At 42.6% G+C, this 25,605-nt stretch overlaps 3 protein-coding genes across 6 annotated transcripts in view; 2 read left to right on the forward strand and 1 right to left on the reverse strand.

Annotated features, from left to right (window-relative positions):
- Positions 1-17,565, reverse strand: LOC118426611. Of its 4 annotated transcripts, none has more exons than XM_035836108.1 (4): positions 16,590-17,565; positions 4,842-4,980; positions 3,033-3,107; positions 1-1,450 (listed from the first exon to the last, which is right to left on the reverse strand). In XM_035836108.1, the coding sequence occupies exons 2-4, from the start codon at positions 4,958-4,960 to the stop codon at positions 1,213-1,215; spliced, it is 432 nt and encodes a 143-aa protein (XP_035692001.1). In that variant the 5' UTR covers positions 4,961-4,980; positions 16,590-17,565; the 3' UTR covers positions 1-1,212. The 4 variants fall into 4 exon arrangements, with proteins under 4 accessions (XP_035692001.1, XP_035692000.1, XP_035692002.1 ...); XM_035836107.1 differs by having other exon boundaries at positions 4,842-4,977; positions 16,590-17,561; XM_035836109.1 differs by lacking the exon at positions 16,590-17,565 and adding an exon at positions 7,611-7,746 and having other exon boundaries at positions 4,842-4,977.
- Positions 6,862-9,312, forward strand: LOC118426610 (testis-specific serine/threonine-protein kinase 1-like). Its single transcript, XM_035836106.1, has 4 exons — positions 6,862-7,413; positions 7,640-7,741; positions 8,342-8,782; positions 8,951-9,312. The coding sequence occupies exons 1-4, from the start codon at positions 6,976-6,978 to the stop codon at positions 9,167-9,169; spliced, it is 1,200 nt and encodes a 399-aa protein (XP_035691999.1). The 5' UTR covers positions 6,862-6,975; the 3' UTR covers positions 9,170-9,312.
- LOC118426608 (protein phosphatase 1F-like) overlaps positions 11,350-25,605 on the forward strand; it is a 19,170-nt gene continuing 4,914 nt past the window's right edge. The window contains exons 1-4 of the mRNA XM_035836103.1: positions 11,350-11,680; positions 23,881-24,002; positions 24,421-24,626; positions 25,222-25,410. Of these exons, the coding sequence (XP_035691996.1) occupies positions 11,496-11,680; positions 23,881-24,002; positions 24,421-24,626; positions 25,222-25,410 (702 nt within the window). The 5' untranslated portion in view covers positions 11,350-11,495. The remainder of the gene's footprint in view (positions 11,681-23,880; positions 24,003-24,420; positions 24,627-25,221; positions 25,411-25,605) is intronic.

Consider the following 25,605-nt stretch of genomic DNA (forward strand, 5'->3'; position numbering starts at 1 on the left):
TATTCTCAACCTGTTCTTCCTTTATTCAATCAAATCAGGCAAAGCTATGCGCTCCTACTTAGACCGTGTATGTCTGTACTACACCTCTGGTTCCTATCACATAATAAGATCCTATTTCCTGTCATGTATTTGTTGTGTTTTCCTTCCTTCAGCAGCTATGTATTCGTTGAAGATGTAATCTTATAACTCAGTTTCTACCTCTAAAATACATTATTATTAAGAATAGTTTTGTAACATATTCTTCGCTATCAGTGTTATGTTCTCATCTTTTAGAAAATTTCGCAGGGGAAAACTTCAGGTATTCATAAATAACATGTAGAGTAGCAGGGAAATAGAAGGTATCAACTAGGGGTGGGTACCGGTACAGAAAATTCAGGCCCAGGGACCTAAGAAAACTTGTGAATGGGCGATACTTATTTCCCTACAAAGAATTCTGTTTGTTGGAGTATCTGACGTTCACTGACATTTTAAATTCCTACATGTATTTATAACTGCCTCTGTTTTAGACCAAGTTTGACTGTAGAAACTCTTTCTTTGACCGGCGGGTAACCATCAAAACGCGTGAACGCCTACCGATATAATCTGTTCATTTTCAATCGGTCCACAATCCGGTTTACTGATTTTTTTCAGATCCATCGCACTGGTACCCACCCCTAGTATCAACCGAATTTGCCTTCAATGTTGACAACGCTAACGTCATAGTAATCAAGCCAGAACCAATACTCCCCTATAGGGTAGTCCTGCAGCCATCATTTCCAGACGATTAGCCGTGTACTAGTAACGTTATGAAATATTCTGATCGTCGATTCATCAAAATTTCAGAGATAAAAGTCTTAATCATATGACGTGATCAGAAAACTGCGTTTCAGGGTAAAGCTAACTCTACTCACTCCTTAGGTCTTATTTATCTATCTCAGCTCAGATATAAGAATAAAAGAACTTCTGAAGGGATCTTTCTTCTTGTTACATCCGAAATCACTTTCATCAGGTTGGTAGATCAACTCAATATAGTTTCCTTAAAAGTATATGCAACCGTAATTCTTCTTTACAACCAGTGTGCTATCTATCTATAAGTGATGAGTTCAGAAAGTCACTGTTCAAAGTCAAGTTTGCACTAACGAAGACAGCAGGCGGGTTGTCTTTGGAGAAGAAAAATAAAGTTGCATATTTAGGTAAGAAAACTACATTGAAATGCTTTCCGTGATGATTTGGTCAGTGCTGCTCGTCCTTGCCAGGACGCAGGGAGCGAACCTTCCCACCGGTCAGCCGATCCAGGATCTGACGACGAACCTGCCCCATCGCCGCTGAGCGATCGTTACCGGGCCCGTCACTGCCGCTCTCTCGGGGGAGGGTCCATGTACCGTCCGACAGCCACTCCTGAAGGTCCCCGGGGTACGGCAAACGGTCCTCGGCGGGGACATCTAACTCCCAAACCGGTAGGGGGCGTCTCCTGTGGGAATCATCACAGATAATACTTGTTGCACGATGCTAAACTTTCTTCCAACACAAAAGTACATACGAATCAAATTTTCAACGACCACTGTCGCCTTCTTCAGAATCAATACTGATGACCAATCACTTCAGAACGTAAACTCATGAGAGTTGTGAAGACGTGATCTTATTAACATATGACCTTCCGAAAACGTGTCGTCAGCAATTGGTCAAACGTGCCAGAAAGTACTTGTATGATTATGTTTAACCTTCGCGGAAGAGAAACAAAATTGTTTTTGCTCCGTTTCTTCCCCTTCTAATCTCCAAACAGACCCATGGTGGCGTAATATAGTATCAAACTCACCGGTGCCCATTTGTCTCCCTTTGGCCGGCTACACTACTTGGCCAGCTTTGTACTATCTTATAGCACCGTAGGATCTGCTTGGAGATTATTCCCCTTCTTCTTCATCCGAGATGACGTCCCTAACCAGGTCATTTACACCTGAGTCATCTACAGGAAGGACGTAGTCTGAAGACCAGTTTTCCCCCACGGAGATTACTCGAATCCTGTTGCTGAGATGTACAAGTTCAGCGGCGCAGAGGCGGTGTCTGTATTTCCTCCGCGAAATTGAAACTCGGAGATCTGTATCTGGGCCATGTAGTGGTAATGGCCATGGACTTCGAAATGACATTTGTATTCACAACGGCTTTAGAGCAGAGCACTATGGGTAATTCTTTAATAGCCAAGATATCTCACGGTTTATGATAAGTGTCTCTGGACTAGATAACTAAGGCCAATTTACTCCTCTGCCGGCTAAACTCCTTCCCCAGCTTATGTTACTGTCTTATGCCACGCAAGATCTTCTTGGAAATTAGATGATAGTGCTTACGGAAGAATGAGCCGTTTTCAAAATTTACGTCTTTTAAATAATTCGAGAGACAAGTGAAAAAAAAAGTTCATGGGTACGTTTGTAAAGATTGCCTATCCAGGCGAATGAAATATGATATTCATAATCTACATAACTGGAGAATATTGATGTTTTGAGAGATACCAGACCTTTTAAGCGTCTGGCTGGAGAAAATAATCTCCAAACAGATTACTCTGATTTGACATCAATCATTACTTTGACATCAATCCTTGGTTGAAAACTTTGGTACCTGATACTTTCAAGTCATGTATTTGTTTATTTCTTATTACACCAAAAAGGACATAAAGTACACAGTGGTGCCGCACTCAAGCAGACTGGCTTATATTAACGGCAACACTGGACAAAATATGATACATGACGTCGACATATAACAGAAAACTGCCGTGTGGACGGGAGCGTCTGAAGTACAGGAACAGTATCGGACAATTGAATTACAGAAAAAAAAAACATGTACAGCTAACATTGGTCATGATGGTGAAAATGCTGGTAAAAGATACTTGTTGACATGCAATATAAATCAGTTGTAAAAACGTTTGGCTTAAAGGAGGTATTGCTGAGATATGATAAGAACCTGAGTGTTGATATTGGACGTTGGCAAGGCTGAACCTTTCGGTAATAAGTCATCAAAAGCAATATCAGATAACGTAACATAAGAACGTATCTAGTACTCACCTGACCAGCCTGCCGTCAGTGCGCCTTCTCAAGATGGCCGACCCGCTTGTCTGGCAATGATGGTGCCATGGCGGGCTGTAGTAAAAAGAACTTCTTTAAGAATAAGAGAAGAATGATATTTTGATACTTAAAAGCCTTCTGAGTCCCGAGGGGATAGAAACATGTCCAGGACATCCATTCACCGGTTCGGCTTAGCTTGGTGCTTCAAGATCTACTAAAGGGATTAGGCCAGAGTAAGGTGTCAGGCCCCCGGCGTCCTGTTAAGTGCTGGAAGTGAAAACGACGGATATTCGTCTTAAGTTAATGGGAGCCCGCATCAAAACAAAACATGAGAATGAAGAATGGGGTAATGAGAGCCCGCGGGACATATACATTCGGGCGGCGCGGCGTTTCAAAGTTGACAGACATTCACCGCGATTTAAACTTTAGTTATTACATGCGCGCGTTGCATTTTCGATTTTATTTCCGTTGATTACACAAAGGGGGAGTCGCAATATTGGATGCAATCATCGCAGAACGCTTTGGCATGACGAAGATAGTATGCGCAACTGACAACGGTTTTAGATCTACAACACATGGTATCATTTTCCTCTCGTCATGATAACGAAACAGAGCTCAAATCAGAATCTGTTCTAATTTCAAATGTAACCACGCTGAATGTTTAAAAGGTGATCAGATGGTAGGAAATATTCCCAGAAAATAAGACGCATATCATTGGTTTTCGCCTCTATACTGTTTCGACCCCGAGTTTTTTTTAACGCAGTCTCTTTCATTTCTGTTCCAAACGTAAGGTTGACCACGCTGAATCTAATCTCCAAGCAGATCCTACGGTGCCATAAGATAGTATTAAAGCTGGCCAAGGAGTGTAGCAGGCCAAGGGAGTCAAACGGGCACCGGAGTTTGATACTATACATTACGCACCGTGGATCTGGTTCGAGATTAGCTGAATCGTCAAAACAGATCAGACTCTCACGAACATTGTACGTTTGTTCCGACCTTCTTTCCGACACTTGTAGTGTCTTAGTGGTGACAAAGCAAGTTTCCTTGCTGTTTCAGTAGCAGGGTGTATATTTACAGCTAGGGAGCCATGGCTAGCCCTTCCCCTTTGATCTGCTAGAACACGAGACCCCCATTTTACGTCCCTTCCAGAGACGGGTGCAGCCCTAACCGAGATGCCCTTCCCATGATTGAACCCGGGTTTCCCTGTTACCAGCTTTGAATAGGGGTCTTTCAGATGCTAGTACCAATTTGGGACCAGGAGCTCAACTTTGAGGCTGCTACCAGTTGATTGAAAGGGATATCCCCGAACACTGTATGAATCGCATCTTAATTCCTTCGGCCAACGAGGTTCTATTTCTCCTTGGTTCGCCTCCACAACTTAATCTACAAATACACGCACATCTTAGAAATGACTAGAAAAGGATTTGTTTGTAGTCTTACTAACCTCCGGTAGATCTTCTGTGGTTTTGAAAACAGATCTTTCGGGGGAAACAGTACTATCAAAAGGCCGAAACTGGACCCAGAACCAGTGCCCAGGACCAGTTATGTCTTGCCAACCTAAAGATCTGTTTTGAGGTTTGATTCTAACGGTTAAACGTATTAAGATGACGTTTTTCTAGTTAGCTGCTCTTGTATTGAATTGCTTAACAGTGTCGGCTCATTCTTGTGACGCTGAAGAAGAGTGATGGATGTCACTGGAAACGTCCGAAAGTAAATTTCCGTTTTTACCCGGTTGTAGAGATTGAATTGTATTTGAATATTGTTCACCTGGATGTCTAACCTTCATAAACGTATATAGAGATGACTTACTAGCAGTTGTAGCCCTCCTCCTCCCACATAGTCACTATCTCTCCACCCGTGTCGTCCTGCGACTCTACACACCCCAGCAGCAGTCCGAGCAACATCCCTACCAGTACCACCTTTCTCATCTTTCTGTCTGCCTTTACTGCTTCAATGAAAAGGAGAAGAAAAAAGAGAAGATAAAAAATGGGTTACTTACAAGCAGTTGTAAAAGTATTGTTTCCTAGCGGCAGGCCTTGTCCGTCCGCCTTCACTCAGGTGCATGAAGAGCAGTATATGTAGCATGAAGCAGAGCGCGGTTAGTCCTGTCCCCATGGTTGTGAGCCTTACTGCCTTCTGACAGCGAGATACTTCTGTTCATGTGCAAGGCAACAGGAGGGTAGGCGTGGGGGGAAGGACTACACATGCGTACTGCGATAACAGTGGGTGTATTGAGGAGATTTGACCAATAAGGCCGGATTTGTAGGGATTACTACATTTGTAATCAAGCTTCGTGGAAACTTCGTCATACCCCTGTCACATTATCCACGATCTTCGGGCGTATCGATGGAAGATCGGCCATATTTAAGATCGACAGAGGGTTGCGCGTATTCTTCACCTGAAAACCGTCCCTGTCACATATAAGCCATAATTTGTACCTTGTACAATTGTTGTGCAATAAAGTTATTATTATAAGCGTGGCTCGGACGATTGCCGCAGACTCGTCGTCCGATCGATTTTCGCGCAATGTGACAGGGCTATAAGGAGCATCGCTCGGTTATGCACAAGCACGATGACTAGAGCCGCTAGCCTACATTGTAAAGAATATGTATTTTTATCGTCATCTTATTATCTACCTACTGCGCAAATTACGTCGAAGCTAGAGGGAAGAGTTCATAAGTGTAGGAAATACTGTGTTGTTCGACCGCGCATACTAGCACCTGGTTCTTACTTCTTTTTATGAAAAGGTTTTCGCTTGACTGAGACGGTTTTTGTCAAATGTACGACGAAAGAAACGCAAAACTGAAATCTACTACAACGAAATGGCTGACGGGCTGACTGGAAGTGATTTGGCTTTGGAGACATTGGCCTGATTTGAGCCCGATATTGTCAACATCATCGAAACAAACTGTCCAAGTGGAAAGATGTTCCAACTACTTGGCCGATGGATCGGAAAGGTTAATTGAGAAGGGGATCAACCGAGGAGAGGGAGGAAGAGTGCACCTACGACTCGAGGGAAAAGAAATTGCAACACAACTGGAAATGGGAGTTCTTACAAGTGACGGGCCGAGAACTTTATTGTGTATGTTTGAGCGACGAGCGCCTATGTGTTTGCCAGAGCCGTTATATTACTTCTCTAACGTTATAAGATGAAGAAATGGTCCCATGGCTTCTAAATAAAGACTCACGAAACTAGCAAAGGTCGCTTCGACGTTTCACGTTTGTTAGAACGTGGCTCAGACCGGTACAAGGTTAGGTCGAAATTGAATATTCCCTGTGCCGACCTCTAACACTCGAAAAAGCAGGTTAAACCTATATGACGTCATGTGGTATTATGATGGTGTCAAAAGATTTTGACAGCAAAATTACTTCAACTGTCGACATTCCAAGGTTCCATCCAAATCGATATTTGTGTCGATAATAATCGCGGATAACTAACCAACTTTTTCCGCGAAATTGTACGATTTCGTCCGGATAGATGGAAAATATTTTCGAACGTGCAAACGATGTCACCTTTATTGCGTCATAATCACAGACAGCGGCGTACGTTCGGGGTGCGTCGGGGGACGAAAAGGAAAACAACGGAACTTCATGTCGAATTGACGGCGGTAAGACCGCCAAAGGACCACAAAAATAAACGAAATTGAATCAGTGAATACTCCGGAAGACAAGACAGGGCCACGGGAGCCATGTTTGCTCTTGTATCTGAACTTGAAGGCGTTTCGCACCAGGGCATTTTGCCCTGAGGCCGGTGCAACCTGGTGTGGCCTGGTGCAACCCGCCCCAGTGCAAAGTGCACTGGGCTCCATGCACTGGGTGGACATGTTCTAGTACAGTGTGCCCTGAAGCAGCTTGGAGCGAGGTGTTCTGGAGCAAAATATGGACAGAATAGGCCGTTCTAAGCGCACTTTTTGCTGGTTTTGCAGTGGAACCTACCGTTCACATGAAAACCACAACAAAACTGTGCCTTTTGATGTGTTTTATGTTTGTTTTGGGACGTTTTTCGGTTGCCCTGGCAACCGAGTGCAACATGCCCTATGGCGCCCTGGGACGCGAACGGGGCACTCCGTACGAAAAAAACATGGCGAAGGACAGAGCGCTCCCGGTAGATAACGAGAGCAAGATGAAATATCTGCTCATTCATCTTCAGAACCGCATCAAGATAGGTGCCTTTCCGTTGAAGAGCATTAAGACTTCACCCAAGGTGGAGATCTATCGCGAAAAGATGTCTATTCGAGACGAAGACGTTCTTCAGAAGTACGGCTATCGCCTAGGGGTGACCTTAGGGGACGGGTCGTACGGTTGCGTCAAGCGAGCCTTCTCCGTCAGGCTCGAGAAAGACGTGGCCGTCAAGATTATCAACAAGAGAGTGGCTAGTAAGGTAAGATAACTTTTTATTCATGGAATCCGTAGTGTAGAGGTGCATAGCGTGGTGTGTACTTTATTTTGCCACCCCTCGACTTGAATCATTGGTATCGTCCTGACATAGAACATGCCCTGTCCATGCTACTGAATTTTCGAATGGATTTGAACTCTGATATTTTTTCATATGATTATTCTATAAATGTCACTACTTACATTGATTTCTTCTTCTATTCTTGCTACAGGATTTTCTTCAGAGATTCCTTCCCCGCGAACTGGCGATCGTGCAGCGGCTACAACATCCCAACATCGTCAAAGTCTACCAGATCATTGATACACCAGACAAGGTAAGCTTTTCTTCTTTTAGGAAGTTTCACAATTGTTGTTCTATTCGATCTAGAACACCAGTAATGTATTCTATTGTGGGTTCTAAATTATATCGTGAACAAGAGAGAGGGGGTGTACTTCACACTCACAGATTACATTGTGATTTAAGCCGATACTTTCAATCGATCTTGGCGTAGGCGAGAGCGGGGGACGGGCGATTTTGAAGTGTTAATCCCTAAAGACGCCAGCGGTATTTCCGCAAATTCCGCCATCATACGTCTCTGTCATTACTCTGTCAGTTGGCTACCACTTACGAACTTCTTAATTCACATCTCAGACTGTGGTAGCTCAAAGGCTTGTCACTTCAAGGCTCACATTCAATCATCTTGTCTAAAATATCGCTGGAAACGGCGTTGGGTCAATGCTATTGTAAAGATTTAGGCTAGGCTGGGTTTCAACTTTCTGTTTGGCAAATCTGGTCAACATAGATAAGTAACATCACCGATACAAGCCACTGTGTAAGTTATATTTAGAAGAAGTAGATTATTTCTAGATAAGATGTGACAAATTTTTTGGTTTGACATTTTATCTAACTCGAACTTGTCCTGCTGTGTTTACAGGTGTACACTATCATGGAAGAAGCGCCACATGGCGACTTGTTAGAGCACGTGCAGACTCGAGGTGCGATGTCAGAGCGAAGAGCGCGGGAGACCTTCCGTGAGCTGGCCGAGGCCGTGTCCTACTGTCACACACAGGACATCTGCCACAGAGATCTCAAGTGCGAGAACATCCTACTTGACGCTCACGGCCACGTCAAGCTCACGGACTTCGGGTTCGCCCGCGACGCGCCCTCGGACGACAGAGGAAGACCGACCATGAGTCAGACATTCTGCGGGTCTGCCGCCTACGCCTCTCCGGAGGTGTTGCGCGGGAAACCCTACCAGCCCAGCTCCTACGACATCTGGAGCATGGGGGTGGTACTGTACATCATGGTTGTCGGCACCATGCCGTTCGATGATTCCAACGTGAGAAAGATGCTCCGGAAACAGATGGACAGAAAAGTAAGTATACCGTCTTAAATTCTGTTGATACGTATGTCAATACTTGGTCCTGTGAATGGCAGTTTATCATATAGCGCATAGTTTTGGAATGAGTTATTGTCTCTCAATTTTTCATGAAATATGTATGATCAGTTTTTGACCATCTTCTTCCTTTGTGTTCCCCTACAGCTGAACTTCTCGTCCACAAGAACCATCTCACAGGAGTGCAAACTCCTGATCACACAGATGCTGAGTCCAGACGTCTCACAGCGTCCCACAATACACGAGGTCCTGAACAGCCGCTGGCTCAGGTCGTCGCAAAGTCAACCACCAACCTGCAGCGCTGCCTGGCGACTAGAATCATCATCACAACCTTCCACAACAGAGTCGGCCATGGTGTCCAGATAGTCGCTAGTCTGTAGTAATCTATTGTGCATGTATATTTTCAATTTCCCTTTTCTACTGTGACAGAATCTGTCCATTTATTTATACAAATGAGGAATGTGTATTCCTATTATGACATGGAGAATAAAATCCGTGTTGCTTCCTGATCAATTTGTTTTGACTATTCATGCGATCGAATGAAAGGACGAATACACTTGTAGAAAAGATGGATGGATGGATGAATGAATGAATGAATGGATGGATGGAAGGATGGATGGATGGATGGATGGATGGATGGATGGATGGATGGATGGATGGATGGATGGATGGATGGATGGATGGATGAATAGATGGGTGAGTGGATGGATGGATGGACGGACGGACGGACGGATGGATGGATGGATAGATGGATGGATGGATGGATGGATGAATAGATGGGTGAGTGGATGGGTGGATGGATGGACGGACGGACGGACGGATGGATGGATGAATGAATGGATGGATGGATGGATGGATGGATGGATGGATGGATGAATGAATAGATGGGTGAGTGGATGGGTGGATGGATGGATGGATGGACGGACGGACGGACGGACGGGTGGATGGGTGGATGGATGGATGGATGGACGGACGGACGGACGGACGGATGGATGGATGGATGGGTGGGTGGATGGATAGTGGAAGGATGGATGGATAGTGGAAGGGTGGATGGATGGATGGTTGGGCGGACGGCTGTAAGTAAGTGACACGGGTGTTAACATTAAAATCGTTAAACAGAATAAGAGTAGCATATCTGAAGTTGGTTTTTTAAGTGGCCCAGTTGGTTAACAACGTGGCAACCATTCTGTTCTAGCTCTGACTTGCTCCTCTGATCGCTTCTGCCGAATCAGATCGATACCAGAGTTGCTTTAGCTGGGGAGCTGGAAGCCAACATCAAATCTTTGGAACCATATTAGATGGAACACGGCTGTGTTGACTGTTGCTTACCGTAGCCACGGATCAGCGAATAAAGTGATTCCTACATTCATTCTTTATATACAAAAAGTACACCTGTCCTTGGTGCTGAACACCATCCACACACAGGTAGGCAAACCTGTCCCTTGTGCTGAATACCATTCACCCCAAAAGCGAGCATGCCTGTCCTTGGTGCTGAACACCATCCACACACAGGTAGGCAAACTTGTCCCTTGTACTGAATACCATTCACCCAAAAAGCGAGCATGCCTGTCCTTGGTGCTGAACACCCACACAAGTAAACACATCTGTCCCTGCACAGTACATACACATGACCTTCTCTCCAACTATATACTAGTACCAACATGTAACAATCTCTGGGCGCTGAAGTCAGAAGAAAAAGCCATGATTCTTCAGTATGCCTTTTCACGCTTTTCAGCATAGTGGGGTGCTTTTCATGATTCCAGTTTGATTAATTAGCCCATCAAGGTGCCAAAAAACTTGACAACGACCTAGAGACGACGGAAGCAGCTAGAAGGCATAAGAGACAAAATCCGTGCACAACAAGTGCTTTCGCTGCCTAGTGCCCACAAGTATTGTTTTGTTACAACCTGAATAAAGTAAAAAAGATAGATAGGGGCAAAAAAGATAGAATTTACTTGACGCGGCTTTGCCTTTATGGTCCCCTGCCGCAAATATCGGCGGTTGTCCGCAGCCCAAGATTGCGCTTGGCAGGACACGTGGTTCGCCATGAGGAAATGGCAGGAGAGGTCCTGCTCTGGGAGCGAAACGAGCCGCGCAGGCGTGGCCGTCCTTCGGTCACACTCAGGAAGCTGCTGCTCGAGGAAACAGGTCTGCAGGCGAACAAACTCCGTTCGGTCATGTTGGACAGAAACGTGTGGAGACACTGGTGTCACCTCAACCGAAGATGAACTGAACTGAACTGAACTGGCTTTGCCTCAAAATTAGAGTTGATTTTGGCCTGTCGTGAAAATACATTCCTAAATCAATTCATGTCTGAATTCAGTTATTTAACACCACGAAAAATCGCACAAGGTTGTCCATCACCAGCTTAACGTCCTTCGTTTATGAAATTGTACAAAATACTTAAAACATTTCGTAATGCCTGGATATTGTTTCCGGAAGAAACAAATGTTGAGCAACATTGCCCTACAGTCGAATTTCGCGCGCTGTTTGCTGATTGGTGGATAATCCAGTCGTCCCAGAAACGTGTGCACAGAAACGTGACGTCACAAAAAGCGCAGGTCTGTAGGCTGAGGGAGCAGTTCGTGCATGGATGGCTGCCGACGGTGGGTACGGGGGTGCAGAGCCGGATTTTCTACCGTTTCCCAGAACCGAATGGGCTTCTTGAGACGTTCAGGCGTTATAACTTAACATGGATGTGTCACAGGAAGACGTAGACTCCTCTTACAAGGCGTTTCTCCAGAGTTTCTTGGAGAAATACCCGGCCGACTTCGGTGCGGACGACCCCCTCCCACTTCGGCTGATCACTTTTTATCTGTCAGCAGACGAAGTTGAAGGCGAACTTTTGGACTGGATTTTACAGTGGTTAGAGAAATGGTAGGTCAAGAGGTTTCCCCACAATTATTTGAGCTCACTGTCATTTTGTTTTAGCTGTTAAAAACTGTCCGTGTCACTTCGTAATTTTGTGAAAACCAGGCGTAAGGTTGACGGGCTTCACAGTGACACAGTGACACTAACAGTTTTCTTGGTGGTAGCAACGGTATATACAGATCGCGAACCTATGTAGGACTAGGAGACACTGACTAAGTTCGGAAAGCAATATTATTTTGTCCCAGTAAAGGCATCAAACTACACGGAGACATAGCCGTAAAAATGTAGTACTTTATATATAGTGTCCTAACTTTACTCGATCGTCACTTTTTCCCCTTTATTTTGTTTTCCAATCTTGCGTGTCACCCGTCTTCGATGTGTCTTTAGAATTAGTCACAAAGTCGGAGGATGTCCTTCCGTTCTATTTTCATTTTAGATGGCGGATTTTGACTCATCATCCGTTTCAGTGAAGTCATAGGAAGGAGTTGGCCCTTAATGCTTTATCCCATCAAGCTTCCGAATGGGTAGGGTAGACTTGTGTGTTTAAAATATGGGTGCGGTCGGAATATTTGGGTTCAGGTTCAGAAGTGGTAACGTGTTAAAACAGTAACTGGGTGTTACAAAAACACTGGTCACCAATTTCCTACACACGCATCCTTAAATGGGCTTGTAGTGACCTTGTACAAAGAAACTGTTTTTGCAGTACTATTGCAGTTTTTCTACGCACACAACCTAACAAGAGGATCTGCATGGGGGGTTCCGAAACCGCTTGATGCTGAATTCATAATGACCCCATAATATGCTTTAAAATCAAGGGAGGCAATTTCGCAAAATTTTGTCTCCTCGGTACGAATTACATGAATAAGTTGGTTTTCCCTACAAATTTTGTGAAATCAAAATATTGTGAAAAAGAGACGTGCTGAAATCTTATAGATTTTAAGGGGCCGGACAAAATACTTTCTTAAGGGGATGTGGGTATTCGCAATGCTCTAGGCTAAACTCAGGAAAACAGTGGCTGCATCTTTCCTTAAATTTGGCCGACTAGCTTTGTTTTACGCTACATTTAGGCACCCATTACATCATACACAAAATGCACCAATTACGCCCTTCATTGAATTTTAGCAGTCTTGCTACAAATTACCTGGTATGAAAATGGCTGATTACGCAAGATACACAAAAGGGTATGCAGACCCCCTCTTAACTGTTCACCCCTCTTTTGAGCATGTGTCCCAACATTCAACCTTGCTTCTGGTATCATCTGTCACTAATCAAATCATCTGTTTTCACAGTGTTTTATTTTCCTTCACACCACTACCCCACCCAGGGTTTAACTTGTAAGCTGTGAGAGTGTTGATCTCACTATTAAACTAACCTGTTCGCCAGTGAATATTCTCTCCCTTTTGTCTGACTCTATTGTATCAAACATGGCACAATGACATGTTTACAACAAAAGTCTCCAAATGTAATTCACCTTTACACAAGTGGAGAGGGATTTAAGGACCCTTAAGAAGCCCTGAGAGGCCCTGTTTGAATAAAGGGTCAACACTGTTTACCTTTCGAAGGTCTTACATCATACTTCTAAGATTTCTTCTCCCTTAAACAAACTTCTTAAGCATTAATCATATGTCCTGAAATACATGTAACTTTGTAAGCAACGTGCCAGTCATATACATATAAATGTGACTAACGTACGTTAGAACAGTGAGAGAATCAGAATTCAGATAGATTTTGAAAATTGTACAACAAAATAGATCTCTATATTAGTACGTTCAAAATTGATTGAAACATGTTCAAAGTTTCATTTTCAATTGTTTGAAAAATTCATAAGGACTATTGTGACAAATGTTAACGTTATCAAAACATATATTATGTAAAAGCAACTGTATTGACTTCAAATTGTGTGTTACTAATGATTTTTCTGTATTCAAAATACCATTGCACTATTCAAATGCACCTCTTGCTCTTCGTTTCTGTGAAGAGATTCACCTTAAGTCTTAAGGTAAGATATACATATAGCCTTAGATGAAATGCCACATCTTTAATGAACTTTATTTGTAGCATATTTTCTCCTCATGTATTCTGTCTTAGAGTAAGAAAGGGGAAGTAGCACCTGAGTTTCAGTTTTAAGGAAGATGACGTAGTACTAGTACAAACCCTTAACGTAAACAGGGAGGGATTTGAAACGTGAGAGTTCTGTTGTCGCAAGTGTTACGTCATGAGTGTGTTGACAAAACAAAGTTGTGCGTGTGAAAGTGTGAAAATACCTTGCTAGATCAAAGATGTGAAACTGTGAGTTGAAAAAAAACAAAAACAGTATCAATACACCGGACGTTTCCTACTTGTACTGTTCAGAAACCTTTTTGACAATGGCTTATTCCACAGACTTGACATTTCATGTGAACCTAGAGTTTGTTTCATATGGCCATTCCAATATCGCCTCCTCAACATTAACACTGTATAAAGAGCTAGCCATTGTCACTTGAATATCACTATTTGGAATTGAGAATGAATGTACATTAGAGACCACCAAAGAATAGTATCCTTCCTTCTTATTATCCATCCGAAGACAATTAATTCTTACTCACAGCATCCCCTTTTTCATTTTTCAAAATAAAGCCACTACTGTGACCACGAAAGTAAAGAAATTGACAGTATACTGTGTACAATTGCATACTTCAATAGCAGAACAACAAGCTAATAAATAAGCATTTAAATTTTCACAATGCAGTTCATCCAACCTCTGTAACAAAAAAATGTAAATCAAATGTTTTGGACAGACCCAGACAAAAGACTTCTGCCATCCTCACACAAAGTGCGCTACGATGATTAATCTGATTTTGAAAGAATAATAACGTTAGTGCTTGCAGCAGTTTTGTTTTGATGTTTTGCAGACACATGTCTGAGTGCTTAACCTGTCACATAGGGATTTCGCATCTGCTGTTTGACTTCATGTTATTTGTCATTATCACCACATCTGCCTTTTACCTGGTTTATCGCACCAATTAGTAATTACCCAGAACCATTAATGATGACAGATGTTAGCTGTTGTTGTGATGGTGTTGGGATAATCCACACGACCCAGATGCAATGTCCAGTCTATAGAAACTCCAGACATATTTTTAGGTCCAGTTAGGGCTGTCTCCAGGACCTGTCCTTCTGTCCTTCGACGGAAATTTTCTTGTTGGGACAAAAAATACTTTTATCCCGTCTGTGACCAAAATGACATCAAACTGTTGAAAATGTACCTTCATTAGCTTAGAATGACTTACTTCTGTATCTGTATCTGTATCTATATAGCCGGTATAACCGCCATTCGGCGTAACACACCAGCTTCGCAGGCGCGCGGCGCGGCAGCAGCTGGTTATATTACACCGAACGACCCGTCACTTAACTAGGAAAATCAACAATATGCGCTCCCAAACAATGAGTGGGATGGAAAACAAATTCAAGCCGGAGATAGCCCTGTTGCAGTTGTACAAAATTGTATGTCCTGGCATCCCGTCTCCATGGTTGACATGCCCTCGGGGACAAGTCAACACAAAACCTAATGATTACCAAACAGCTGATAAGGTGATGCCCTTAAGGTGACTGTAATTGCTTTCCCTGTCTGGAAACTTTGTCTTCCCGGTGCAAAGAAAAGGTCTAGTAAGATGCTTAAGGCTTGTCTGGGTATTGTGTCTCCTTAGAGGTGGTAACAAGACGTCCATTTTTTTATTGACTTCAATCAGCCTGTCTTTTGTCATAAACCCATAAACTCAAGGGATTTAAAGAAAGTGGTCACCTGTCACTGTAGACAGATGGCTACTATAACGCCACATTTCCAAACCGGGGCCCACATGTATATGTGGATAATATACACAAATAATGCCCATGCATGACTCTTCTCTTTACGTCTTGTATAGTTTGGTGTCTTTTAACTTAAACCATACTCTTCAAGAACATACCAAAAAATAACAAACCATACTCTTCAGAACCATACTCGTCTTTCCAGAACAGTGTTCTGGAAAGCTGCCCAGCTGGGCCCCAGTTTGGAAATGCGATTTAGGTCTAAGACAGGATTCTTAATGCTAGTGTTTACAGAAGAAAATTTAAAGGCCTGCCAAAAAGTGGTCAGGTGGTAGTCTCTACCAGGCTCCGTGGATCGCTGGACAAATAGTAGAAATTGACCAAACAGAGTCAATAGTACGCTAGTTGAGTCGGCAAGCCAGAGGAGTCAGTGGGCTAGCCACAAATTGACTCCTATATATGCCAAGCCAACTCTCCTAGCGCACGATTGACTCTATTTGTCCAATCTCTACTATTTGACCAGTGATCTGCCAAGCCTAGAGGCTAGCCAGGTGGTCCCTGTGTAAAGGTCGTTATTACAAGAACAGTATTGATTGTAAATTTGTACCTAGTAAGATAAGCAAGTAAGCCTTAAAGTGTAATGGTTTCAAATCAGACATTGATTTTTATAACAAAAAAATCGATGACATCTTGAGATCCGTGTTCAGAGTTGCCTGCAGGCAATCTACTTGCTATAAAATAACAGTAGTTTTTACGGTGGGAGATACTAAAACAGTGATATATGGTTTAAGGCACTAAATTAAAGTTTCATTCGTGGAGTTGAACGAAACCATGGTATCGACAGATGGCTATTTCATGGTCTAGTGCATCATGTATTCAAGGTAACAATTTTAACAACTTGAACCTGTGACATCAAAGTAGTTACGTGGAAACTCGACAATGGTTCACATACCTTTGTTGTCTTGCAGTGGTGACAAGTCTTTGAAAATAATTCCCAGATGAAAAACTTTTCTCTTGATACTAATATATAGTACAATGTGACCACTACACTTTAGCTAAGACTACCTCCCTTACAAAATCCATTCCAGGTCACAAATGAACCAATAAAGCAACAGTTGTGAAAACATACCTTTCTTGTATAACCGAGGGTGGATGGTTCTTTTAGATGCTGCGGTAGGGAAGACTTGCACAGGTAGTGAGAGTCAACAAAGACCTAGAGACTAGGGCATTCCGTCTGACTGACTGAAGCTACGTACTCCTATCCTTTATTCAATTGTTGTTTCCTGGGGAAAACATGCTAGCAAATAGGCAGCATAAGACGTCATTGCTTAGGCATGTCCAAAGGCTTTGCCTATCTGTAAATGTAATGTATTTATCTGTATGATGTTTCCGTTATACAGTTAAAAGTGACTGTATGTTTGCGTGGAATTTTTTCCTATGTAAGGCATTCTTGCCATCCTTCCATCCTGTTACCTCGATGCTGTCCAATACCTGCAGTGGTTTGAAATTGTAAGGATACCAGGGATTTTTCCTTGGTAATATATAGTTATCTGTTTTTTCATTGCCGCATCTATCCAAATGGGCCGTCATTTCATCATGAAACTTAGATCAGGATACATTAGTGCTCAAAAGATAACACGTCATTCGGCTGTCCATCCTCATATAAGGTGTACGCAAGGCTGTCTGGCTTCGCTTTCCTGCCAATTGTACGGTGAGGTGGCTCGATGGCCTTGTGGTTACAGTTGTAGTGACAGTTGCTGACTCAGAACCTGGAGGTACCGGAGTTCCAATGCCTGACTGGTCTATCTCTATGGTTTTCCATTGGGAAAGGCACTTATTGACTTAACACCAATTTCCTTTACCACTCAGGTTTAAAAAAATACTTTTACCTCGGATAGGGCGTTAAATGGAGGTCTTGTGTTTTAGAAGAGCGACACCTCGAGCATGTTAAAGAACCCATCACACTTATTGAAAATAGTAGGGATCCATCCCAGTGTGATTGGATGAAATAAATCTGTCCAGAAATGCAGCTTGCAGGACCATCTCTTCAGTACAAACCTGGGATGTTGCGGCATGAGGTACATTTGTAGTTTTCAGTGTGTGCAATACAAACAAGCATTAAAATAAAAGATTTCTGTCAAATGCTTTGGTCATCCACAATATAGTCCTGGGTGTTAGTTGCAATTACCTAAAACTATTATAGTAAAAGGATATTTTATTTTGAAATTTTACTATCAAAAAGGTTTAAAATTTTGCTTTGACTTTCCATTGCAACAATAGCACACAACACTTTTACTATCATGTTAGAGATACATGTACAACTTGGGCTTTTCACCATTGACACACTTGGCAAAAGCAACAGAAAGCGAAGTCACTGAAACACATTCCTCACTCCCTCTGCTAGCTTTAATCAAACAGGTGTTCCTGAGTTGTGCTTTATTAATTGTGCGAGTACTTCCAGCTGCTAGTTGTCATAACCGTATATGGTTGATAGTTGCCGGGCTACAGTCTGTCAGGACGCTGCTATAAAACAGTTGATGCTTGTACTTGAAAATTGCTGTTTGACAGATGTGAAATAACTACATGTTATTGTGTGTGTAAGTCTTACAGAAAATATTCTGACCACCTACAGCTGTTTCCAACTGTTTCATGTGCCTTGTGAATTCATTTGCTACAGTGGTGGTTTTATTGCACTGCGTAGGAGGGACAATTTACAGCTGAAACAATTCTATAGTACAGTAGTGATACATCGAAAACACAAATTTGCAGTGGAGAGATCACTGGGAAAATTGTGACAATTAGAACTACTGCAAAAGGCTATGATTTGCAGAAAAATGTTATTTTTGTGACCTCTCCACCCCAAATTCATGCCACCACAAATGTGCATTTTTAATGTATTCCTAACGTTACATGTAATACAAAAATTGTTTCAGCTGCGAACTTGTTTAGAGCACCACAATAACATCCTTTCCCTTTCTACCTGAAGACTTGTCCTTGCGAAAATAAATGAATTAAAGATAAGCCAGGTGCGACATGTCAAGATTAGGCCGGATTCTTGGAGCGTAATCTTGTGAAAAAAACCTTTCCCATTTCACATTCCCCATTTCACAACCTACACACCTGGTCTAACTGTTTTCTTCTGAGAAGCAAGAAACCAACAGTCCTGTTTTCCAATCTGATTCCCTCTTTGTGTATATACCGAAAGGTTCGAAGATAAGGTTGTTTACCTTCAGACTTCATTAAGTTGTATTTCATTCAGATCAAAGTTTATAGTCAGTATATTGGTCCAGAAATAGATTTATAGCTGTAAAATAAAAGCGTTACCTTAGATGTCTCATCAACTTGTCAATCTAAAGCAATAAGCTTAATTGATTAAGTTAGATATCTAGAGTTTTTGTTAACTCTAATAGTCCAAACTACAATTTACAAAGCTAGCGTTGCGAAACATCGGCTTTAGCTTTAAGCCAGCAACAGTTTTGTTAGTCCGTTGCTATGGAAAGTTAAGCCTGTGTCTTTACACTTGCAGTATGGAGTGGTAGTATAACTGCCATATGCATCCTGGGTCAATACATTTTGTACATGACTAGAAATAGTACTCTGCCAAATTGTATAGCTTCCTTTATGTGTTTGTAAAGTTCAATTGTTTGAAAGAAAGGTGGTGGGAGACTTACCTAGCAATAGGTAGCAGTTCTGGAATTTTGACATTATTTCTTTCTCTAGTTTAGGGCCCACTTGCAGATAGACATGCAAAGGTTAGGCGTGACAGGTCATTCAGTGTAAGGGACCTGACGTTATTTACTGGGGGGGGAGGGCTGGTGCAAAATAGGTCTGGTAAAAAATTTTTCAATGGCCCCCCCCACGCCCCCAAAGATTTTTCTATGGCCCTCCCCCCGCCCCAAAAAATTTTTCAATGCCCCCCCCCCCCCCAAATTTTTCCCTGCCTTTTCCATTACACACAGTCTATCATTAAATAATATAGCAATAACAATAGCGGTAGCATTGTTTGAACGTGACGACGATCGGGGTGTCAAGACCCGCGCGTCAACAAATTACGCACGTTGGAGTCCTGCTGGGCATATGTTATCTCCCAAAGTTTTACAACAGCCGAGTTTTCATTTTGATGACATATATACAAACATGTAGCACTTGATGTTGTTACACTCACGCTGCAACGGTTATAAGACTTACCTTGTCTGATATCACTTCTCCGATCTACGTGAAAAAAGTCTCTGATACATGGTAACGTTTAATACGCAAGATCACGAAACTGAGCGTTTCCGCCAGACCGACGGCTAGCTGTTAAAGGCCGTCCAGGTCCGTCCGGACTCGGGGGTTAGGGGCATGCTACCCGGGAAATTTTGATATTTTTGACCCTCTAAAACGAAATTTCCCGCATTCTGTGAGGCAAAAAACTGTGGATTTTATGCGTCCACATCAACGAAGAGAAAAGCGGGCGGAGAGGGGCGGTAATCCAAGGCGATCTTCTCCACTACACATGTACGAAATTTAACAAAAGAAACAAATTAATGTTGTAGTTGGAAGAGACTTGGTACATTTTAGCGATATCGTTACGAACACCGCTTCAAGACTGCTTCAATCTTTCCAAAACGGGAGTTATTTCGGCCAATTGCAACCTACAAACTTGCCAAAAAAATTTCGCGCCACCATGATTACGTCATATGCAGCAGAGATAGAGCCCGCTGTTACGAAAGTAAACATCGTAATGTTTTATCCCGTTGCCGTCCGTGAACCATTCCGTATACAAAGAACAGATGCACGCAGGATTTATATTCATACCAATTTTAGTTTCTACTGTTTTCTTAAACTTCGTGCGAACATGGAATCACACGACAGAGGCGGCTGCAGAAAATTTCTCAGTCTCAGTATGGGGAGGGCGAACTATATCAACGTAATCCTTGGGGGTCCGGGGCATGCTCCCCCGGGAAAATTTGGAAATCTTGCATATCTGAAACGATCTTTCCTAAATTTTGATGGGAAAAATTTGCTGGCAGACTAAGCTAAGTTTAATAGCCTTTCTATTAGAACTTCACATGGTTTTGAGGGCGACGATGCCCCCAACGTATTTCCACGATTTCGAGCGCCGGGCATGGCACGAGCCGTCGCAAGGTAAGTCTCAGGAGAAATGTCATTCAAATGATGAAGTTTGGACCCTCTGAGACACGATTTTCTGCATTTTGAGGGATAAATTTCGCTGGTAGACTATGCTAAATGTAATGACAATTTTCTGTCAGAGGAAGAGATTTTTGATGGCAACGAGTGCCGAAGTGTTGTGTGCGCCGGAGGCACAAGCCGTCGCAAGGGACGTCCAGAGAAAAATTAAAATTTTGACCATCTGAAACTTCATTTCCTGCATTTCAGGGGCACATTTTGCTTGTATTTATCAAGGCCCCTAAGGCAATTTTTTTTCAATGGCCCCCCCCTCGGCTCAAAAAATTTTTCAATGGCCCCCCCCTCGGCTCAAAAAATTTTTCAATGGCCCCCCCCACCTATGCACCAGCCCTCCCCCCCGGTAAATATCGTCAGTTCCCTAATATAGCGAACTGCCCACAAGCTGGTATATGTGTTTTGATGAAGAGTGGTTATATCGGCAATATGGATACAGATGGGAGATGGCTACCCAATTAAAAAAAGCATGAGAATCAATTTTTAAAACTTCCAAAGCACAAAGTACTGTACATCTTGAAATGTTTCCAGTTTTTTCACTTTAGCAGATTTACTTCTCCATTGTTATTTCATCTAACCACGATATACTGGAAAAGCTCTGCAAGCTCGTCTAGGCATGTTTTAAGAAGAGAGAAGAAGCATATAAACTGTAGTATATATAACAGAGCTTTCCGATTACTCCCTAGGTACCAAACTGACTGCATTTAGCCCCAATGGGGCATGAATATGCAATAAACTTCATTGTCATTGTCATTTAAAAAAGAAAACGCATGAATATATAGCTTTAGTGTATTACTACTTTTAATGTATTACTACTGCAGTATAAAATTGTTTCTCCTGTGAAGTTCAAAAACACAACAAAAGACACTTTTCCCCTTGTCCCGTGAAATTTAGTCCCTGCAAAAATAACAAAATGCAGTGGTCCTTGAATTGTCGCATGCCAGCCAACAAACCAAGGCCGGTAAAAAAACATTATTACCTGAAAAGGGGGAGACTGGAGTTACTGGTACAGCTCTGTTTGCCAAGAGCCGAGTTCTTTGTTGGAGCTGACAAGTTGTTTTCATGTCAGCATTTTTAACGTCTTCAGGTCAAAAGGTTAGGAGCAAAATGGGTTCTTAAATAGGCAAGATGGTGCAATGCCTTGATAAGGACCTGGCAAGCTGTGTGTAATCACTGTAATGTTATGTTAAACAATGGATCTTATCCAGATAGCAATTACTGTAAATGCATTTAATTTCGCAGGGATTTAATTTCGCGGTAGCGGGAAAATGGACTTTTCGCTGTGGTTTTAATTTCGCGGTAGCACCATGCACTGTAGTCTCTTACTGTTATGGAAAAAATGTTTGCGGTGGTTTTAAATTCGCGGTGAAGCAGCCGCCGCGAACATTTCTGCATTTACAGTACTCCAGCAACTGGATATGATTTTGGAAATGGTCAGACGTTTTGGGCAGAATCCACTACCTTTTGTCAGTGTCACTATAAAAGAGATGTGGTTGGAGAGCAGGTTTATGAATGGGCAATTAAACAATCTTAAGGTGGGGTCACACATGCGTATATATTCAAGTCCGATTGAGGTGCGTATGACGCTCTTAGTCTCTACCAGGCTCCACAGGGCGCGGGAAAAATAGTACAAATTGGACAAAAATAGATACATAACATGCCAGATGAGTTAGCTGACCGAGAAGTATGGTTAGTGACCCAGCTAACTCGTCTGACATGTTACCTGTTTACGTTTGTCCAATTTCTATTATCTTTACAACGGCCTGTGGAGCCTGGTGGAGGTAAATACTCCCTTGCGCGCCTCATACGGACTTAAATATATACGCATGTGTGACCCCACCTTTAGGTCCAGCCAAACATCAAAATGTTGTCTTTGCTCCCCTCTGTCATGTCTTTAACAACATTATTCAGTTAATGCTTGCAGTCTTTCGTCTATTGCTAAGACTGCACCAGGGTGCTTTCTTGGTACATCCAGTGTGAGCAACTGTTTGTGGATTGGTTAAAGTGTCACCCATAATACATATAGCTCTATCTGTGACAAAACTAAACAATCAATCAGACTTCCAAGTAATGATGGCCTGTGCTTAGTTTTCAAAACCAGATAGAAAAGCAGTTGACAGTTATTACATTTACAGTTAACAACGAAATTATTCATATTCTTCAGAAGTCAATAACAATTAAAAAGAGTTTGAATACTTTTAATTCTATTAATTATTATGATATTCAAACTCGAGAATATCTTTTTGGCCTGTAGTTTGCTTTTAATGTGTTTGTCTTGACTTTGTTGTTTTCCACAAACTGGTATTCAAATGTGAAGAATGAGTTCTCACGTCACACTGCCCCCACCTTAGACCCGATCGCTTGTGTATATTGACTTTGGTATGCACTAGTTGCAGTGTTTGGAAATGTAGGAGCTTTCAGTTTGTTGATGACTTAGCAGAGAATGTAGCTTCGAACTGTATATATATATAGAGAGCACGTGGAGCATGTACATGTACTAGAGTAAGGTGGGGATGATGCTGACCAGGGTAAGAGTACAACGTTCCCAGATTATGATATACAACAAGTTCAAGTTGGTTTTAACTTCATGGTACAAACACAAGGAAAAAGGGAAGTGTGCGCAGTCGAAACAATTCTGCCATACATGTATTTGTGTTGTCATGAATATGCTGTGGAAAAATCATTGCAAAAGCCACATCGAAAATAAACCACATCAAAACCACCATGCAATGTATAAGTCTCATGATTTATGTTGTACTCTTTTCAGAATATGTGCAAAAAGTGCCCATAGTGCCCATAGCCTGGATACCAGACTCCGCCCAATCTCAATAAAATATCCATCAGAGTCTAACTCAGGGCCTGCTGTAGAACTTCCTTGGGACCATGTTGGCCCTAGAGCCAAGGAGTTGGGCTTTATAGGCTCTGGAAACATTCTGGCACCTAGGCTAGCCCCTGTTGACTTTGGTGGAGTTTCTTTCACATATTGCCCGTTTCACTATCTGTCCTGCTGTTCACTGCTGCCCTGTGGCTCGGGGGCCTCCTTGTGGCTGCCCTTGCCAGACTAGACATACAGACGAGTTCCTCTCCCAGGACCAGATTTATCAGTCCTCACTCTTCTTGGGCAGTGTTCTCCTTGGGAAGTTTTGACAGAATTGTTACTGATAAAACGACCCATTGAAGTATTGACTATAGTGGCCCCATGTTGAATGTTTGTCTCTCTGTCCCTCTATCTCCAGTGCTGCTCCATGGCTGCTTGCGGCTGCCCTTGCCAGACACACAGTGGACGAGTTCCTCTCCCAGGACCTGGCACAGTACCACAGGCAGGCAGAGGAGGAGCAGGAGGAACAACAACAGCCTCGTAAGTTTCCTGCGGGACTCGTTTTTTTCTGGTTAAAGCCCATCACACATACAGTACTTTCCCATGTAACTTGCTTCTACAAGTTACAACAATAGTTTCTTTCCCTGGACAGCCAAATTTTGGAAATTTCTTGACGACGACTGTTTCCCTGCTGTCTACTACTTATCAGCCTTCAAAACAAATGTCCACGGCTATCTCCATGTACAATTATTTCCAACTTCTTAGTTCATTGCCTTGAAGTGGTCTAATGACCTTGCCCTGAATAATCTTGTTAAAAAAAAATTTGTTGAAAATTTCTGTGTATGCGTTAACTCACAAATTTTGTATTCTGGCAATTTCTGGGTATATTTTAATACACTTCTTGTTAGATATGCAGATCTTAATTGTATTACGTACTTATTTCTTTGTTTCGTTTAAGAACTTGAGGCAGAAAGACTGGCCAAGGCAGCGTTTAACAGAATACGTGGGCTGTGCAATGACTGGAGCAGAGATGGGCTGCCGACCCTGCAGCCGTGTAGGAAGTCCCTGCCAGAGTCTTCCCTCTGCAGCATCAAAAACACCCGCAGAAGGATGGAGGATCGCCACCTCAGAGTCCCCGATCTCAACTTCCTCTTCAACCTCAAGGTTAGGAAGACCTTTGTCTACTGTAGATTAAGTGTTTGTGATGGAGTTAGTTTTGCGATGTGAATTTCCAAATTGCTGCTGTACTACAGAATAGGACTTCCACTTTTCAGTCCTTAATGAAGCTAGTCATTTTCACCTTAGAAGAGGGAGGAAATAGGTTTTAAGTACCCAAGAGCACAACATTTGGGTCTGCCAGCCGTTGCATTTCTAAGTCAACAATCCTAACTACAAACCACCTTGCCTAGGTGTATATGTCGCAACATTCTATTTCTTTGGACAAAGTCAAAATCTTAGATACAGAACAGGACAGAATTTCTTTGCACGGGGCGTAAAGGAGGCAGTGCACATCAGAGCCCACCGGCCCACCCTCAACAGAGATGGGGGACGACATAGACTTTCTGATACTTATGACACCGTCCTGCAAAAGCGGTGTGTTCTTGACGTCACTGCTGGAGATAGAAGGGTCTTTCATTCTGTGAACAAGGTTAACGGAGCCCGTCCAAAAATTTAAAGGGTTAAGTCCTTATACTTTAATTTTGGTGTTGGATGTAAAGTATCAGCATTTTTCTATTAACACCTTGCCATTGTTCACTAGGACCAAGAAGAACAGTGCTTGTATGGTGTGTTTGATGGCCATGGAGGCATTGACGCCGCCAACTACACTGCTGCCCATCTCTACGTCAACATCGTCAGACATCCCAGTTTCCATGACGACGTGGAAACTGCTCTCAGGGAATCCAACCTTGCCACAGATGCAAAATTTTGTGAGAAGGCCAAACAAGAGGTAATAGACTGATCCTGACTGTCTATCACAATTAGCCATTGATACTAATGATATCATGCTAATTCGTATGGCTATTGTAAATGTTGGAGCCGTGTATATTTTCCCTTCTTTTCAGCATCGTCTCTAAAGTAAATTTTCGACACATTGAATATACGTTTTAAATTCATTTCTGCTCTAGTGCAGACTTTTTACCCG

Source organism: Branchiostoma floridae, chromosome 11, assembly GCF_000003815.2.
Source record: "Branchiostoma floridae strain S238N-H82 chromosome 11, Bfl_VNyyK, whole genome shotgun sequence".
Lineage (NCBI taxonomy): Eukaryota > Metazoa > Chordata > Leptocardii > Amphioxiformes > Branchiostomatidae > Branchiostoma > Branchiostoma floridae.

Coding starts and splice junctions, on each gene's coding strand:
- LOC118426610 (XM_035836106.1), top strand. CDS start 6,976: ATGAAAACCACAACAAAACTGTGCCTTTTGATGTGTTTTATGTTTGTT. Junction 7,414..7,639: donor ACAAGAGAGTGGCTAGTAAG/GTAAGATAACTT, acceptor TTCTTGCTACAG/GATTTTCTTCAGAGATTCCT. Junction 8,783..8,950: donor GGAAACAGATGGACAGAAAA/GTAAGTATACCG, acceptor GTTCCCCTACAG/CTGAACTTCTCGTCCACAAG.
- LOC118426611 (XM_035836108.1), bottom strand. CDS start 4,960: ATGAGAAAGGTGGTACTGGTAGGGATGTTGCTCGGACTGCTGCTGGGG. Junction 3,108..4,841: donor GAGGAGGGCTACAACTGCTA/GTAAGTCATCTC, acceptor TTTTTACTACAG/CCCGCCATGGCACCATCATT. Junction 1,451..3,032: donor ACTGACGGCAGGCTGGTCAG/GTGAGTACTAGA, acceptor TGATTCCCACAG/GAGACGCCCCCTACCGGTTT.